At 39.2% G+C, this 19,085-nt stretch overlaps 1 protein-coding gene across 3 annotated transcripts; it reads left to right on the top strand.

Moving 5' to 3' along the window:
* The first annotated feature begins 1,556 nt into the window (after positions 1-1,556).
* On the top strand, positions 1,557-17,857 carry raf1a (Raf-1 proto-oncogene, serine/threonine kinase a). Of its 3 annotated transcripts, none has more exons than XM_044037496.1 (17): positions 1,557-1,860; positions 7,843-8,069; positions 8,149-8,261; positions 8,377-8,479; positions 8,569-8,726; positions 9,129-9,218; positions 11,369-11,522; positions 12,281-12,305; positions 12,832-12,947; positions 13,051-13,168; positions 13,614-13,698; positions 13,826-14,002; positions 14,085-14,131; positions 14,239-14,357; positions 14,501-14,632; positions 16,413-16,547; positions 16,654-17,857. In XM_044037496.1, exons 2-17 carry the CDS (start codon positions 7,869-7,871, stop codon positions 16,792-16,794), a joined length of 1,914 nt encoding a protein of 637 aa, XP_043893431.1. In that variant the 5' UTR covers positions 1,557-1,860; positions 7,843-7,868; the 3' UTR covers positions 16,795-17,857. The 3 variants fall into 3 exon arrangements, with proteins under 3 accessions (XP_043893431.1, XP_043893430.1, XP_043893432.1); XM_044037495.1 differs by lacking the exon at positions 1,557-1,860 and adding an exon at positions 3,414-4,199; XM_044037497.1 differs by lacking the exon at positions 1,557-1,860 and adding an exon at positions 11,998-12,117 and having other exon boundaries at positions 7,854-8,069.
* Positions 17,858-19,085: the final 1,228 nt, after the last annotated feature.

Genomic DNA, 19,085 nt, shown 5'->3' on the forward strand with positions numbered 1-19,085 from the left:
ACATGTGTATTAACCATTACAGAAACATAACGATTTGGTATTTATAATTGCCAATGCTGTTCATTTAGGGCAGATGTGGCTTTGGAGTGATGGTCTAATAAATGATGTTTAGCACTGTATATCATGAAAGTTGAATATAAACAAGGTCAAAGGTTATCAAATGCTTTCATGTGACAATTAATGTTGGCAGTTGCCTCAGAGAAAAGTGCCAAGGCTGCAGAATTTCACCTGCTCAACATACAAACAAGTCCTTGGCTGAGTTTTTAATTAGCAGTGTGATTTCAACTTTCAACTTTATTGTCATGTGTATTATTGGCAACGTCACCCAATTCAATGAATTACTTATTTTCTGACCTCCAGCAAACAATATGAGACATGGTAAAAACACCAATCATAATAAATATACATTCAAAATAAAATTAAAAGTGTTAGTGCAAGTAAATAAACACAAAATGTCTCTGGGTTGAACTTCAGTTGAAAATCATGAAATCGCAATCTTTCTTTTTAGATTGTTCTATTTCCTTTGCCAGTTTAAAAACACAGCATGTATGTGTTAAAAAAAACAATTTATATCTTCAAGTTATTATCCTTGCATTAGACTGTAGTAGTCATATTTTAAAGGTATCTCAGAAACAAGTAAAAATCGTGACTGGATATTTTACCCACATCATACAGCCTTGGTAAGGATTCAAAGGGCTTCAAAGGATTCAAAAGCTTTATTTTCCATATATTTATTTTTTTAAGGAAAAATAACCTGTTATCTCTGCAATGAAATTCATCTTTTTTCCATGCTCTTTACCTGATCACTTGGGTTGAATAAGAAAAGGGAATACAATTACTATACATAATAAACAACATTTACAGTATATATTTATAGGCAGTAGTTTTATTTTATTTACTTAATGTCTGTACCAAACTCACAGCTTCATCTACCATTAGGAAACAAACACTTTTAAAAAAAAACAACTAATTTTAATCAAATTTCCAATAGCTATCTTGTGTTCTGTCTTATCGCATTTTTATTATCATTATTATTATTGATTGCAGAATGTTTGTCCAAACTTTGGCAAATCAATAACAGAGTGTGTAACTCAAAAAAGAGAGAAAAAGACATGGTGAACATACTATGTATTTGTTTAAAATGATTATTACACATAATCCTGGTGCAGATTCTTGTCGTCCTGGTGGAAAACATATACAGATGCAGTACAGGACCGATACAGACAGAAATCCATGGGACCTGTGTCTCAGCTAACTGGCCTGAGTGCTCAGTCAGATCAATAAGTGGGGAAGCAGCATACGTCTCACTCTTAAGGTGGATTTTTGTACAAAGCTCTGAACACAGTGATTTCTCACTCCTGCGATTACCGTTTTTGTACGTCACAACTGTTAAATGCAAAGCAGGGGGGAAATTACCTGAAAGGATTGACAGATGCATGAACATAACATCCCACTGTGGATGAAATACAATGGAAGAGTTGCATTTGGGGCGGAGTACCTTAAAAAGCTCCACGATGACAAAGCCCTGCCCTCATCCTCACAGAAGCAGTATTTATGTTATCTGTTAGACGACTGTATCTACTGTAAAAATACTTATTTTTGTAAATGTAGGGGGAAATGGTGACGCTGTGTTTGAAGGCTGGAAATACAGTTTGCTGTCAAATAATAAGTACCGACAATGGTTTTATGGATCAGATCTTTATCTGACATTTGCTGGCTCTGCTGCCTTGTTTGTGAGGCTGTTTTTTTATTCTCAGACGGTGTCACCTATACAGCTTGCTGAGAGGAGCTATGAGCCATCTGTGATTCGGGGACCTCAGGGGACCCAGACTAGGATGCTACAAAGATGGTGAACACATGGTGAGTGTGGAGGTTACAGGTTCACACGGTGACTGGTTCAGAGTTTGACGATGAAGACCCTGACAGTGTTTGTCCAAACCTGATTTTTGACACAATGGAAACATTTCAAATCCATGTAAATTAATAGTCAGTTTTACATGAACTTTATGTGCAACTTTTTGTTATCTTTGACTTTCTATCCTGCATAATATATCCTTTTTGTATTTTATCATACATTGGATATGTATTGTCTTTTTCATCTCGTGTGAAAACCTAACATTGCTGGTTTAACAATGAGGAAGTCTTCAGAAGATTCATTGTTGCACTGTGCCCATGTCTCCAGATGATGGTGCACTTGGAGTGAATAATCTTTTACTCCAAACCTATAGAGGGCCCACTTTTTGCTTTTCAAAAGAAATAAATCTAGCAGTATTTTTTGCTTGGGCATGCCTTTAAATTTAAGCTAACATTTATTTTCATAATTGAGTAATCTGTTATTATTATTTTTTTGCAATTATTTTATAAATAGTTTGGGTTCTTTAATGTTAGAAAATGTTGAAGAATTTAAATTCATTGTTTCCCAAATGTGCTCTAATATCGTGTTTTGTCCACAAAGAAAGGAGGAAAGAAAACCAGGAAATATTCACAATTAAAGCTATTTTAATTTTTTTTTTTTAAAGTTGATGGTTAATTTAATAATTGATTCTTAGTCAGTTAATTAATTAAATGATAATCATTGCAGCCATACTTTATATGCTGAAACGATGTATATATACATATATTTAAACATGTACTGCTTCATTTGCTGGCAGTATGGCGTAATTCTCCCCCAAACTGTGACATATAAGCTACAGAAGTAGATGTCTTCATATACGTAAAATGTTATCACATAATGACATGTAAACAATTTGGAAATCAATTGTATATTTTTGTAAGTAGTAACAGTGAAGAGGCAGGAGTCAAATTTGTACTTCATCAGTAGTGTTTTATTCCAAGCTGGTAGTAGGCCTATTTATTTGCTTTTTAAAAACAAACAAACAAAAAAAAACAATATTGTTGCAATCTAAACTTTTAAGAAAATCTATACTGTGTGTGTGTGTGTATATGTATGTATATCTATATCTATATATATATATATAGATATATGTGTATATGTATATGTGTGTATATATGTATATATATATAAATATATATATATATATATATATACACAATTATATATATGTATACGTAAGCTACATAAGTAGTAGTAGACTGAAGTAGACTTGAGATGTGTCTTATACAGTATGTTCAATGTTCTCATGTAAAAGAATTTGGAAATCAAGTGTCTATTTTTGTAAGCAGTAACAGTTTGTGCTCATTTATTGTATTTTTCCTCTATAAAAAAAACCCATTAACATTGCTGTTAATACGATCAGGATTATTGCCAAGGACTCTCTCTCTGTGTGTGTTGCACTGTTCCCATGTCTCCAGATGATGGTGCACTTGGAGTCAATCATCTTCGACTCCAAACCGGTAGTGACCTTTTTTTTCCTTTTTTCTTTTTCCAAAAGATATTATTGCAAAATCAGTGCTTTAAGAAAAGAAAAATAAACTTTATATTAATATTTATCAATATCTTTGCTAAAACGTTCACTTATATGAGCTCATCCTCCCTCAAGAATTTAAATGCATTATATACTGATAAGACATTATTATTCACGGACATGTGCAACTAATTTGAAATTAATTATATATAATTTTATCAGCTTTAACAGCAGTAACATTGCAGTGGGAGGGCTTTGCTCAGTCAGTGTGTGTGCGCGCGCTCGTGCGCGTGATGCTTGTAACTCATGTTATGACTGTAAGCTCCTGTTTCAATCAGTGGCGTCAGACGGACGCACGACTCAAACCACTCAAACCTTCTCACCTTCTCCACCGACAACGTAAATATCGGCCAGGAGAGCGCAGCGTTGTTGTGGAGGCACTTGTGGGAGTTTTACTTTGAAAGTCGCCTCACGAGATTTAAAGCGAGTATCGCTCGTCGTGTCACTTTTGAGGGTCCGGCGGATTTTTTTTCTTCCTCCCGTATTCAGCACAGCAGCACGTCTGGAAGATACAAACTTTTCCTCCATTATTATTTTAAGTGGCCACTAAAACTCAACACGCCTACGACGTCGACGTCCCACTGCAACTGCTTTCACTCACCGGCGACAACAGTAGTTCACAGAATTTTCAGCGTTTTTTTCCCCTCTCCCTTTGGCAACTTTTTTCTCTCTTTCCTTTTTTTTCTTCTTTGAATGCGTTGCAGATATGATGATGTCACCGACGCCACTTTTTCCTGAAGTTATGGCGGAGCACAACTTCTGTAACTTCTCTTGGTAAGCTCACACACACACACACAAGGCTACGCGGCGTTTAGCATGGCTGCTATCCCGGTTATGCGTTTAATGCTAATTACAGCGGCTAACACAGCTGCCCCATAAGGCACACGACCGAGATAAGGTATCGTTTGAACGAGTGAGACGTGAACGGAGGGTAAATAGAGCCGCGTACTTGGGGAGTTTAACCATATAGCTGGCCTCTGTTTGGGCCTACAGCCACAATTTCACTGTAATATCTGGCACTACCGGGCCTTAATGAAATGTGCGTAGCTACCAATATTTCCTACAGTTGTGCTAATGGTGCATTTCTATAAGCAGTAGCCGTGTTAGCGGTTAAGCGATATCATCGTACATCACGATTTTTTCTTTATTTTTTTTTATTTTTTAAAAAACGAAGCACACACAGTAAGTTGGCCGCGTTGAAGTTTCTTTATTAGGATAATTGTGAATGGTGGGAAATCGGTCAAAATTCCACGCGAGTGATTTGAAAAATGTTGTCTAATTCGCCGACTTAAGTTTGTAAGTTTCCCAAAGTGGAGCCTGAAACTTGGCAGTCTTTCCTGGACCTCATGATGTTTAAATGATCTCATTTAAATGTTGAAAAAGTTCAACAAAATATGTGTTCTTGGAAGAAGTTTTTGTAACATTGTACTATTTTTGGAACTTGCACAAGCTTTTAGAAGGTGTATTGTAAATCTAAAAGCTTCCAGATTATGAAAAATGCTCCTGAAAGATGACCAATTTGAAGTGACTTTGGCAGCATGGGCTCATTCTGCTGTAAAAGGTGACATATTGTCTACAGAGTTAGACTCTAAATGCATTGTATACGTAAAATATTGGGATTTTAAATGTTTTGGAAATTAATTGTAGATATTTTTTTTGCACAAAAACAACAGTAGCAGTGAAGTGGCAGGGTTTGTGCTAGAGTTGCTCAGTGTCAATGATTCTTGGCACAAGTTAGATATGTATTGTTTTTTGTAATGTTTTAATTGGCCGTGTAAAATATAACAGGGACCTTAATGTTATTTCCAAGGACCAGGTCTCCAGATGATATTACCTATTTTTGTGCCTTTTTTAAAAGATATTGTTGCAAATGTAGTAGGATAATAGTGGATAATAATCAAATTTGCTGACTCTAGTTCCTGCTGATTTATTTAGTAAGTTTCATAAAGTGGAGCCTGCACCTTACCAGTCATTCTTGGACCTCATGATGCATAATGATCTAATTTAAGATTTCTGTTTTTTGCACTTTATGTTAATGCTCAACAATATGTGCCTTCTTTGCAAGAAGGTTTTGTAATGCCATACTATTATGTAACATTTTTTTTAGTCTTTCTGCAACTTCCACAAGTTTTTAGAAGGTGTTTGTAAAAATCAAAGTTTCCACAAAATGCGTCTGAAAACTGACCAATTTGATGAAAATATTAACTACTACTAGTATGTATGTCCTTTATAGTAAGCATATGTTTTATTTATTTGTATATATGTGTATGTGTGTGTGTGTATATCTATATATATATATATATATTATATTATATAATATAAATTGTTGACTTTAATTGCTTAATAGATTGTCATCCTATATAAGCAAGGATATAAACATGCTACTAGTAGTTGATATTTTGATGTTTTTAAACGTGAATTTTAAACTGAGATATTTTCATAAAGCAATCGTGATATCTGTCAGAAAAATCACAGTTGCATATTTTCCTCAAATCATTCAGCCCTACAAGTCTCGGAGCTGTGCTGTGCCAAAATATGCTAACCTGCAACAAACACTGACCTCAATTACATTTCCGACTCCAAACACTTAAGTGTAGTCTCTACAAACAGTGGTATTTAGAGGGACCAACTGGGAGTCACGTCTTAGCAGAATGGACTAAAGTCTAATACTTATTGTGTAGTTCTTGTTTCTTCTGTTGATACCCTTTTCTGGACGGATCGCGGCTCTTGTTTTGAACACAGTCCTTGTTGCATGGTGTGTGAAGGCTGGCAGACCTACAGTCCTTCAGGTTCCAGTTTCTTTGTAGTTGTGACAGACGGGTATGTGTATGCTGTGACACCTAACCATAATCTGCAGTTATCATTTCTTCAGTGGTAGCATCTCTTAGTTGAGACAAATGAGTGTTAAGCTGGGGAAACTTAAACACATTGAAAGTGAACACCAAGAAGGGAAACTTGTGTGTGTAGTTTTTCAGTTTGTATTGAAAACAAACCACAAGAGGAGGATAGTGTTTGTAATGGGTAGGTGCAGCTTGCTTTGTAACAGCTAAACCTTTTTTCCCCTTAGGCAACTACTCCATTTATTCAAATGTTTTTTCTCCCTGTGGAGTGTTCTTCATATGTATATTTCTTTATTTAATCAGACATTGTTTGGGGACTTTGTGATCCTCCCTTGTGTGTTATAAACTGGTGTGTTTTAATTGCTGACCACACAGAACAAATAGTCTGTAAATAACACGACTGACCCCATTGTTGGTCTGAGAATTTCTTTGTCTGAGTGGATTAGTTTGTCTGCATTGCTGCTGCTTTTTAAATGGAGTGGAAGATGAAAGAAATGTTGCCGCAGTCTAGTTATCGGGATATAATTTCCACATAAAACTAATTTTTATAAACTGCTATGCACAAGACTACTAACTGGATCAAAACGTCAACATGTTCTTGATCCAGAGAATGGCTGCAATCACGTCATCCTCCATATTGAGATTCTCTTTGGAGATTGCATCCAAAAAGTTCACTGTCTCAAGTTTTTTTTAAAGGGTGATTTATTCTGGTATTGTCACATTTTCAACTCTGACCCTGGGGCCCAAACACTCAATGTCACTGAGAATGTGACTGCCTGCAGGGACAGAAGGGAAAACCGATTAATGCCACAAGGCCCACATAATAAAATCTACACCTGCCTAAATCCATGATATTTTAAGAATACTGCTTGTCGAAGTCAGCCTTTTCCAAGCTTGTAATCTGCTCACTCCCTGCACCAAAGGCCATAGAGAAAATTAGTTGTTTTTTGACTATGGTGTTTGAAATATTTGGTGAGTGAACAGTTTATAGACTTATGTTTTTAGCCACAAAAGGCTGTCTTAATAGTGAGTTAAAGTGGCAGACATATTCTTAAGATTTTGTAGACCCAAGCATGTTAGCCTTTTGCTAAGTTTCTGAAAAGCTGTTTTTCTTTCTGCCCCTGTAGGTTGTTATGTTTTCATTGAGAGGGAGTGTCCTGGTCTTAGGCCGGTTCATGAAAACAGCAGCCAATCGGCAAAGTCAGTGTTGATAATGTATCACTATCTCATAGAGCCACACTTAAAAAAAAAAATGAAATTATAGAAATTTCCCTTTAACCAAACCTTCATTTATTCCACTGCTTTTTTTTCCCCCTCCTGCAAAATTTTGACTTTTACATCAGATTTCATTTCATTTCTGGTAATTATTTTCAACACTCAAAGATTGGTGAGAGTGGACTTGGAAAACATTTACCATATATTTGATTTACACTTTTGTACTGGTTCTGCACAACATGAATATCCATACAAAGCAGAAAGAGATCTTATGTAATATTAATTAAGGATTCAAATGGTGATATGTGCTTTCAAGCCTTCTGAGCACTAATACTGTTTGTGTATGTGTGCCTTTTTTTCAGACCACTGAGAGCACTTGGCCTTACTAATGGAGCACCTCCAGGGAGCGTGGAAGACTCTGAGCAACGGCTTCGGAATGAAGGACTCTGCGTTCGAGGGCCCGTTACTTTCACCGACCATGGTGCAGGGCTTTTCCTGCCAGCGCCGCTCCTCAGATGACAGCAAAATGCCCGACTCCAAGACGAGCAGCACTATTCGAGTCTACCTCCCGAACCAGCAACGCACCGTGGTGAGTTGATTTCCACTTCAGGTAGAATTTAGCCCTATTGTTATAGAGCTGCTTACATCTTTGTTTTGTCATTTGTCAGGTAAATGTGCGACCAGGTATGACTTTGCACAGTTGCCTGATTAAAGCATTAAAAGTTCGAGGGCTGCAGCCTCAGTGCTGTGCTGTCTTCAGGCTGCTTCCAGGACAGAGGAGGTGAGCTCACTACTGTTATGGGTTTGAAACCAGAGATCCACAATGATCATACTCTTAATTGCTTGAGTCACTCTGATATCCTTTCATGAGAATCTTTTGTCTGTTTTTGTGACAGTAAAAAATTCCGGATGGATTGGAATACTGACTCCACCTCTATGATCGGGGAAGAGCTGCTGGTGGAGGTTTTAGATCATGTTCCTCTGACAACACACAATTTTGTAAGTACCTGAAGCACTTACGATACCCTCGGTACCCAAAGAGAGCCTCCCCAAAGAATTAAAAGTCTTTCTTTTCCTCTTATTTTCAGGTTCGGAAAACATATCTGAAGCTGGCTTTCTGTGATATCTGCCAGAAGTTCCTTTTGAATGGTTTCCGCTGCCAAACATGCGGTTACAAATTCCATGAGCACTGTAGCACCAAAGTGCCCACGATGTGTGTGGACTGGAGTAATATCAGACAACTCCTGTAAGTGCCTTCAGGTTGATATGCAAGCATCATGTAAAAGGGCTATCAAACATGTATATCATATAGTATCTTTTATTTTCACATTTTAACCCCGTTTAGCACGTTCATCGGCTAATTAAATGTGAAAATTAACTGATAGTGCACCAGAAATTGTGCTTTTAAGATATTAAAGGGAAAAAAAAAACAGATTCTGATGATAACACAGCCCTCTGATTTAGTTAAAGCTTCTTCATATAGTGTATGATCTTGTGTACCTGTACTGTTATTTTTCATTTATTCATAGTGGTCAGTAGTCAGTGATAATGACAGTTATTTGAGTTAAGCAGCCATGCATGCACACACACACACACACACACACACAAACCCAAACCCAAACCCTAATCTCTCTATTCCTCTTTTCAGGCTATGTCCAACACCTGGCGACGGCAGTGGCCCATCATTGCCACCGCTTACATCCCGGCGAATGAGAGAATCCCTAACACGGTTTCCAAGGTGACATGACATAACGTTGTGCTCTATCTTACAAGTGTGTGTGTGTGTGTTTTTATATATATGTATGTGTGTATATATATATATGTGTATGTGTGTGTATATATATATATATATGTGTGTGTATATATGTATGTATATGTATATGTATATGTATATATATATATATATATATATATATATATATATATATATATATATATTAGGCAGCTAGATTAATTTTTTTAATCTAGATTAATCTCACTGCAATCTTGGAGTTAATCTAGATTAATCTAGATTAAAATGGCTCATTTGAATTCTTCTTCTGCTAAGTGGCGCTCCTCTGTTTTCATCACACCTAACATTAGGAGTAGGACAGAAAAAGTATATCAGAGTAAGATTGCTAGTAGTAGTAGGCAACTATCAGCAACTAATCAGCAAAACGTTGATAACGTTAGCTAAAGCTATACCGCGTGAAGTTAGTTTCAGGTTGGATATTCATTCAGACAGTTGTCGGACGCGACGGTTGGATATCCAACCTGAAACCATTTTCACCGTGGTAAATTACATAGACCGTTATAAAACAAAAAATGACAATAAATTACATAACGTAACGTTACCTACATCCGCGCTCAGCCAGGTCAGAGCCTTCTGGGCCAGGTATACATCCGCGCTAACATATCAAAGTGAAATTCATAGCTTGCTCACTATGTGGACCCAGGTCCCAGACCCAACTTTGAGAATAGATTAACGGCGATAATTTTCTTATCGCGCGATAAGAGTCTCGCGTTAACGCAGCACGTTAACGCCGTTAACGGCCCAGCACTAATATATATATGTATATGTATGTGTGTATATATATATATATATGTATGTGTGTGTGTATATGTGTGTGTATATATATATATGTGTATGTATATATATATATATATATATATATATATATATATATATATATATATATATATATATATATATATATATATATATATATATGTATGTATGTATATGTGTGTGTATGTATGTATAAATTCATTTACAAGTGCGGGTGGGTGAACCATGTGTAGACTTGGAGATACTCAAGTTTGGGCACAGTGGGATACTTTGCTGTAAGAACTAAATTTGGGGAGTGCTGATTTGTGAGGAGGCAGAAGTGCATCTCCGAGAGATTCTTGGAGATAGAGAGGGACACGTCTGCTCTGGTAATGTCTGGTGACTTGTTCCGCCATAGGCGAACCACAAACAAGCGCAGTCTGGACTGAAATTGTCCTGCGAGTAGGGATGTGAATGCCAAATAGTGTTTGACGGAGGAATACTGTGGTCAAGAAGGAACACAACCCTGTGCAATTTTTTTCTCTCGCAGTCATGATCTCATTTCTAAAGAACCTTTAATCTTAATTGAATTAAATCCTGCTTTTAATAACGTCATCAGCGTCATTATGGGGGCTTACCAATCAGCAAGCTGATGTAAGGAGAGGCGTGAAAAGAGTCTGTTGTTTCAAGAGCCCTTCAAATAGTTAAAAGCACACAGAGCTGCCAAATTAGCACTCAGAAAGTATCAAGTTGCTTAAATGCTTAAAAGTTCTGTGTTGGCAAAAGGGGATTGTTCTCCAGGAGTGCAGTCATAAGTGTGATGTAATATGATCTGTGTTTACCCTGTTCAGCTTGATCCCCACTGTCCCCATTTTAACCAGCCCAGTACAGATACATGGTTCTTGTGCAAAATTATTTTGAATATTTAATCTTGTCGAAATGAAAGTGTGTGTGCTTGTAAAAGTGAATGTCATAGGTCAATACTTGGATTGTTTGGTTATTAATATGCATTCCTGGTAAGCGTGGTGCCCTTCAGCTGAGCCAGTGCTTGAAATAAGGGCAACACCACAATAAAATTGGCACATAACCACTTTGTCTTACTTTCAAATTGCATGTGTGCAAGTAGCTTTTCTATGTACAACATAAATTAAATGAGGAAAGTGAGAGAAAATGACAGAAATGAAACCAGAAAACCCCCGTGCCAACCACCAGCACCACACCCACACAGCGGCCCACTTTTAAAGAAGTCACTGAATTCAGCATCTGTTTTTCTGTGAAATGTCAGTGCCGTGTGCCATTTTGACGCAGTGCCAAACTATCGCTGCTCAATCTTAATATTCGGTACTTGTTCACCCTTGCAGCTCAGCCCACCGCTATTCCACCCCTCATGCCTTCAACTACACCACACCCTACCCACCCACAGGCGTCGGCCTCTCCCAGAGACAGCGCTCCACTTCCACGCCCAACGTCCACATGGTTAGCACTACCCTGCCTGTAGACAGCAGCATGATTGAGGTAACTACACACCATATGGGCCCCTTGGGTTCTTCTGTAGGTTCAGGCAGCCACTCCTAAAATATCTCCTGCCTGAGAGTGATCTTTCTCTCCCTCACACATCTCAAGCATTCCTTTTTTCTGCATCATGCATTATTCTTCATGTCTCTTACCTAAATCTGTGTTAAATAATCCACAAATGGACAGTTTGTTTTTTTGATTATTACCCCGACTGTATTATATTGTAGCAATTTTTTTAAACTGTCCCACTCTTAACTTCCTCCTGTTGAGTTGTAGTTTCTGCTTTTTCATTGCGACTTTATTTGCACAACTAGGTCACTAGGTTTGCATGTTTCAAAGAATATTTCCCATATTTTCTGAGCTGGTAGAAACCTGAGCATCACTCTTGTCATTGTTCCTTCCTCACTTTACTCTACTCTGTCCCTTTCCCTCCTTTCCCCACTGGCCTGTTGTATTGTACCCTGTTGGGGAGTAGCTAGAATGCCCGAATACCTTCCCGAGCTCCTGGTGCCATAGATTCTGGCTGAAGAGGAAAGTAGGTATTGTGCACTTCTCCCAGTCTTTTGTTGAGGCCTCACCTGAGAGACCAGAAAAGGTTAGAGAGCAGATTGTCTGTGTTTGGTCTGAATGGCATGCCTCGCACACAGGCTATCTGCATTCACATCCTAGTTTTGAAGGCTTAACATGAGTGACAGCACTGCATATGATTGATTGTGAAAACAAACTGACAAGCTGTTTGTGTGTTTTTGTCATTCTAGGATGCAATGCGTGATCATGATTCAGGTAGGTACCTGCATGATTACAAATTCTTCACTTCACCCTCACCCCATAAAGATTATCATTGAATTTGAATAATGAAGTGCAAAGTTTTATGTTTTTTTTATTCAAACTTGTGATTTGATGGTATAACCACCCCCACCCTCACAGCAGTTCACTGTGAGGTCCACCCATTACATAATGGGCATTAAAATCTGTTGCTGTAGTGGAGAGTAGTAATAAAGTGAGATTATTAAAGATGTGATGGGCCATTAAAAAATGCCCTGCAGTCTTTTATTATCAATCTTTTCCCCCCATTTCCGTTGCTTTTGAATCATTTAATGTGATGTCCACTAAGAATCACCCTAAAAAGTAGTACAAAATGTACTATAGTACAGCACAGATGGTAAAAAAAAAATAATAATAATTGAACACATTATACTGTAGTCTTCTAGTGTGATTTTCTTTTCATTTATACAGCAAATGATAATGGATACAACCAAAAACATCCATCCTGAATCCTTTCCTTCTTTTACTCTTTGTGTTCCTAAAGCGGGAAGTTCCCCCAATCAAAGCCCCACAGGCTGGACCCAGTCTCAATCAAAAGCCCCTGCACCAGATAAGCGAGAGAGGGCACCTTCCTTCAACACGCACGAAAAGAATAAAATTGTAAGTCACTCTTGAATAATTGTAAGAATATTGGTTTAAAACACACGTATCAGTTTTAAGCGCCTCTCACATCATTTACATAATTTGCACGTTTTTGATACAGAGGCCCCGGGACAAACGGGACTCAAGTTACTACTGGGAGATTGAGGCCAGTGAAGTGTACCTGAACTCCTGCATCGGCTCAGGCTCCTTTGGAACTGTGTACAAAGGGAAATGGCATGGTAGGAATGCATTTTAGACGAGGCAGGGCACTTTCAGGTGTAACCACTAACACTTTCACATTCCCAAACTATACCTAAAGCCGGTTTCACACTGGATGTGTGTGACGGCAGCAGCGCTGATCTGCCGTGTTTCGCGTGTATCTGTTATTCAACACCACGTGTGTCTTCTTGCTCGCTTGCCGCGGAGCTGCTGTGGGAGTGTCTGCTATGTTTGAAAATGATACATTTAAATACTCCTCTAAACTAAACTAAATGCAGGGACTCTTCAGTCTGAAGCCATGCATTTGTTGGTGCTACACACCTTTTCACAATAAAATTGGCTCATGTTAATAATAGGTGAAACCTGCCCAAACTACTTGTTCTAATTGACACATTGAATGGTGAGGAAGATAAGTGTGTGTTTAGGTTTTAATGTTTGCTTACAATAGAGTATTTTTTGTTGTAGGTGATGTAGCAGTGAAGATTTTAAAGGTGACTGATCCAACACCAGAACAGTTCCAGGCATTCAGGAATGAGGTGGCTGTGTTGAGGTAAGAGTCAAGCATGGCTGCAGTGTTTGTTTATCTAACAGCTGAAGTTTGATCGTTCATTTATTCATTGCAAACTTCTATCTTTGTTTTGGTGGTGATTTCTTCCTCCCCTCTGATGCTGTCGCAGGAAAACACGGCATGTCAACATCCTGTTGTTCATGGGTTACATGACAAAGGACAACCTAGCCATTGTGACCCAGTGGTGCGAGGGAAGCAGCCTTTACAAACACATTCATGTCCTGGAGACAAACTTTAAGATGATCCACCTCATAGACATTGCCAGGCAGACGGCACAGGGCATGGAGTAAGTCCCTAAGTTTTGATACTTTTTAACGACAAACAAATTAGAAAATATTAACCTTATGTGATTTCTGTCTCATTTTCAGTTACCTGCATGCAAAGAACATCATTCATCGTGACATGAAGTCCAACAGTATCCTTTTTTCGTCAGCGGTCTTTAGCGTTTGTACTTGTTCTGCGTGCACTAAATGTACAGTTAGTTTATGTGTTGAAGCTTTAAATTCCTTGACAGTGGTGCAGACATCTTCTTGCATGAAGGGCTGACTGTCAAAATTGGGGATTTTGGTCTTGCTACAGTGAAGACGAGGTGGAGCGGCTCTCATCAGGTGGAGCAGCCTTCTGGATCCATTCTCTGGATGGTCAGTAACGCGGCTTTAATTTCACTGAAGCAATAAGAAATTTGAGTCATGTAAAATCAAGAAAAAGGCAGAAACAAAAGAGGTATAATAAACCAGAGAATGTCATTTTGTGCTGATGTTTTTTTCCGCCTCTATGTCCACAGGCTCCTGAGGTTATCCGAATGCAGGATAAGAATCCCTACAGCTTCCAGTCGGATGTCTATTCCTATGGAATTGTTCTCTTTGAGCTCATGACGGGAGAGCTCCCGTATTCCCAGATAGCAATTAGAGATCAGGTAAAATCTTTATCATTTACACAGCTCAAACAGTATATTAATTCTTACAGGCTATAATAAGAACAAGTTTTTCTACCTTGCTTGATTTTGTCATAGCAGTCAGTGTATCAGTAGTGTGACCAAAACCCAGCTGTTAAAATACATGTAAACATGTTAGTTGGACTGTTGTACAAAATCTAATTTGTCAAAGTTGTTCCAAACCTAATTGGACCTAAGCTGTTCAAGCACTTGGCGCATGCAGTAATAATCGAAGAAGCCAGTACACTGAAGAAACAAATTTGTAACTAGCTAGATCAAATTTATACTCTTTGCTTAAACAATTTAAGGCGTGAAGATGTGTAATGGCACATGACACGGTACCAGCTAGCTGTCAGCTGAAGTTATTTTGGTCAACCAGAAAGCACCTTGCATAGCGGAGTCATTCATTCGTTTGTTGTCTACCGCTTTATCCTCTACACGAGGGTCACGGGGCACTGGAGCCAATCCCAGCTGACCAAGGGAAATAGGTGGAGTCATACCCTGGACAGGTCACCAGTCCATTGCAGTGCCAACAAGTCAATTTAGGATGTCCAATTAACCTCTGTATCGTTGTGTCATGGAGTACCCCGAGAAAACCCACACACAGCTGGAGACGACGTACAAACTCCAAAAGAAAGGCCCTTAGTCGAAACCGGGACAGAACCTGCAACCTTCTTGTTCTGGGAGGCAACAACATAATGGAGTCAGACACTTTGACTTAAATTTTTTTTTTTTAAAAATCAATTCGCTGCTAGTGCTTGTATACTGGAACAAGGACAGTTTGACGTTTTTATGCACAGTTAAGTCGAGCTGTGGTCGTAGCTGGAATTAATTGTGCATGGAAATGTACTGCGTGTCTGAGCTATGATCCTCGCCTTGGTCCCGCTGTCGGTTTAGAAACCCAGGGCAGAAGGTGGTGGAAAGACACTGGGTCGCTGTCTGAAGGGGGTTGTGGAGCTGGCCTAAGGCCCACCATGGAACAGAGGCGGACGCCCTGGAGCCAGTGGCCTAATTTTAGACCCCGTAACACAACCCTGTATGTGTGTGTGAGAAAAGGGGTGCATGGTTATGCGTATGTGGTCCGTGGTTTTTCATCCTCTTACACACCACAAGAAGTGCTTTGGATCGTGCCTGGCTCCTTGTTCAGTTCAGTTCAGTTTAGGGTCTGTTTTGAAACAGGCTTAAGTTGCTATAAAAAATGTGCCTGTGACTACTGTTATGATCCAGTTGCTGTACCCCTGGTCTTGATACTGTAGAATGACTTTGTACTCAGCTGACCTGGCAAGCACAGAGAGTTCTCCTATCATCCTTTATCTCCGCAGCATCATGCTCTCATGCCGATATAATAACTCCAGTGTTTTAAATGCTTGTCACCTTAGACTCACTGGCCATATTTATAAAGTATTTCTGAGCTCGCCAAGGATTGATCAGGTGTCTCCCACTGTCGCACTAACCTGACTCAGTAATTTAACTCTACATTATTTCATATATACACTGTCTGAAGCTTGCCTCAGACGGTGTACAGTATATTCTCTGTTGCATTGCACACAAGAATTTTCACAGATGTCCTTTCTTTAATTTAATCTCAAATATATGAAAATAATAGCACATTACACACAACAGTACAGAATGTTGCTCATGACCCTTTTTTCAACAAAATGGAGTGTAACAATGTGGTGTGACAGCTTGTTGTGAAGCAGATATACAGCGGAGTGTAATGTGGATGTAGCTGTAGTCTCATCTGATCTGTTCTGACCCCCAGATAATCTTTATGGTGGGAAGAGGCTATTTGTCCCCGGACCTCAGTAAACTCTACAAGAGCTGCCCCAAAGCCATGAAGCGGCTGGTCGCTGACTGCATTAAGAAGTCCAAGGATGAGAGGCCGCTCTTCCCGCAGGTGAACTATTTCTCTCCCTGTAATTTTAGGGATCAAGTTGAATTATGAGTGCTTCAAAAAAAGCAAACTAATGTGCACTTTTCTTCTCATTTATGCACTTTTCTAGATTTTGTCCTCCATTGAACTTCTGCAGCATGCCCTCCCTAAGATAAACCGCAGTACCTCAGAACCGTCCCTGCACAGAGCCTCTCACACTGAGGACATCAATGTCTGCACTCTCACTTCCACCAGACTGCCTGTATTCTAGAGGCCCACACAGCACCGCCCCCTCCTCCTCTTATTACGTGTCCCCACCTCTTCCTCTTTGCAATCGTCCAAATACTCAGTACAACCAAATTCTCCACCCGGAGATGCCAATATAAGACATAAAACAAATGTACAGTACATGCAATCAATCGTAAACCAATGCTAATCAATAAGATATGAGGAGAGAAGCACATCTGAGATTTATCTCAGGATGATAGTGAGTGGCATGTACACATGAAGAGGTTGGCATGAGATGTAATACGGGAGGTGGTGCCTTGCTTTCCGCTGAAGTACGCTGAGGCTCCGTGGTGTCGGTGCGTTTGGATAAATTGTAAATACGTGCGCACACACACACAAACACCTACTTAAGACGGTGAAAAATGGACTTTGAAGGAAACTCAAGAGAAGGACACATGATTTTTTTTGGGGTTTTGTGAAGCACACTCTTCCGCCCGGTCGTCCTCGTCTCTGACGATGAAGAGGACCTTTTTTAAAGCTTACCTGCCTTAAGAGGAAACTAAGCCTGGACTCGGATCCTGCACAACTTCATTTCCTCTAGTTATCACAAAACAAAGCCGTTGGATGTAGTTGCACAGTAGTAGTTGATTTTTACATTGTCTTACACGATAATGGAGTAGATATGGGAAATTTGTTGTCCTTTTTTTTTGTTGTCATTGTTGTTTATCGTCTTTACTTTATTTGGGTCTTTTGTTTTTTGAGGAATTAGCCTGTCAGACAGCGAGCATGAGTGATGATGGAAAACTTTGCACATTGTAGCAAAAAGCAATGGTTTTGTTTTAGCAGTCTAAATAATGGTTTCATACGTCCGAGTGAAGCAAACCGTAAGATATCCACACATTCTCATCAGTCCTTCCATGGCTTTGTTATCATGAGCTGGACATTTGGCGGTTGTCTTAAATATTTAAAATTATTTGGAAACTAATTTTTGTTTTGGTTTATCGTGTCTCTTTCAGAGGAGGTTAAACATTTTTATTGTGAACTTGGTGAGAAAGGTGTCTATTCAATATTTTAATAAAATTAAGTTAATTTTCTTTGCCAGAAAAGTTGTTTTGGTCAAATTTTTTTTTTCTAAAAATACACTAATGTGTGCAGGTAAGACGGGCAGCTGATGCCAGATTATGCTGCTTCTGTGAACAGTGAAATCCCACACACGTGCGAGACTTTGTGGCGGGGTGTGATGTTTGCTGTAGCAGTGGCAACGTGGTGTAAGCTCACAGGGGATCCAGTACAGACACGCAACCAGGGGATTCCACCATTGGCTGATGCCACCGAGCGCGGCACAGCCACTGGCACGCTCGGTGGAACAACCGTCATTCAGCAAGGGAGGGACACGGTGGGAAGAGAGAGGACAGTTATATTTTGTTTTAGTGTAAACATACAACGTGCTTTTCCTGCTTGGCAGGACCGCACCACTAGGTTCAGTCCCAAGTGCAACTTCCAGCATATGTATGGGGAAAATACACTGTGATCTAAATATAAGTGACAGGATTTATATTGTATGGATGACTCAGCCCAAGGCGAGAAACATGATGGAAGCTTTTTTTTTTTTATGCACTGTCTTGCATTTGAATCACATGTCTTTGAGACCAGCCCTGTCCCAGGGTAAAATGGGCCCGGTCATCAAAAGCGGAGCAGCACATTAAAGAGTGAAGCCATCGGCTGACCACTAGTTTTCTATTTTTATAACCTTTTTTTGCCTTGTGTGTTTATCTGTTCTATTTCTGCATTCTGACAAGCCACACACGCCTTGCCAAGATGAAATCATCAGAGGCCAGAGACATCCTCCCTTCCCTTGGCCTACAGTAGCTCCACCTGGTGGCTGTGCCTCCAAGTAAGTCCTGCGTAATGACAAACAGAAGAATATAGACTTTAAAATGTAAGACATATCCTATTATATATCACATATACACTTAATTGGTCTCTTTATTAGGTACACAGTGTGGTCTGCTGCTGTAGTTCAGTCTGTGTACCTTGGTTGAGTAACTACTGTCTTTTCTATCATTTCAAACCAGTCTGCTCATTCTCCTGAGACATCTGGCATCAACAAAACATTATCTCCCTCCAGAGAACTGCCACATACTGGATTTTCCTTTTGTCCTTTTTTTCCCAGACCATTCTGTAGAAACCCAGAAATGGTAGTGTGTGAAAATCCCAGCAGATCAGCAGTTTCTGAAAGACTGAGCTTTTTTTTTGCAGCCCGTCCTGTCCATGTCTACCAGTATAAACGCAATGAGTTGCTGCCATTTGATAGATTTAGTTAAATGGGTGTAC

The sequence above is a fragment of the Solea senegalensis genome, linkage group LG11, assembly GCF_019176455.1.
Source record: "Solea senegalensis isolate Sse05_10M linkage group LG11, IFAPA_SoseM_1, whole genome shotgun sequence".
Lineage (NCBI taxonomy): Eukaryota > Metazoa > Chordata > Actinopteri > Pleuronectiformes > Soleidae > Solea > Solea senegalensis.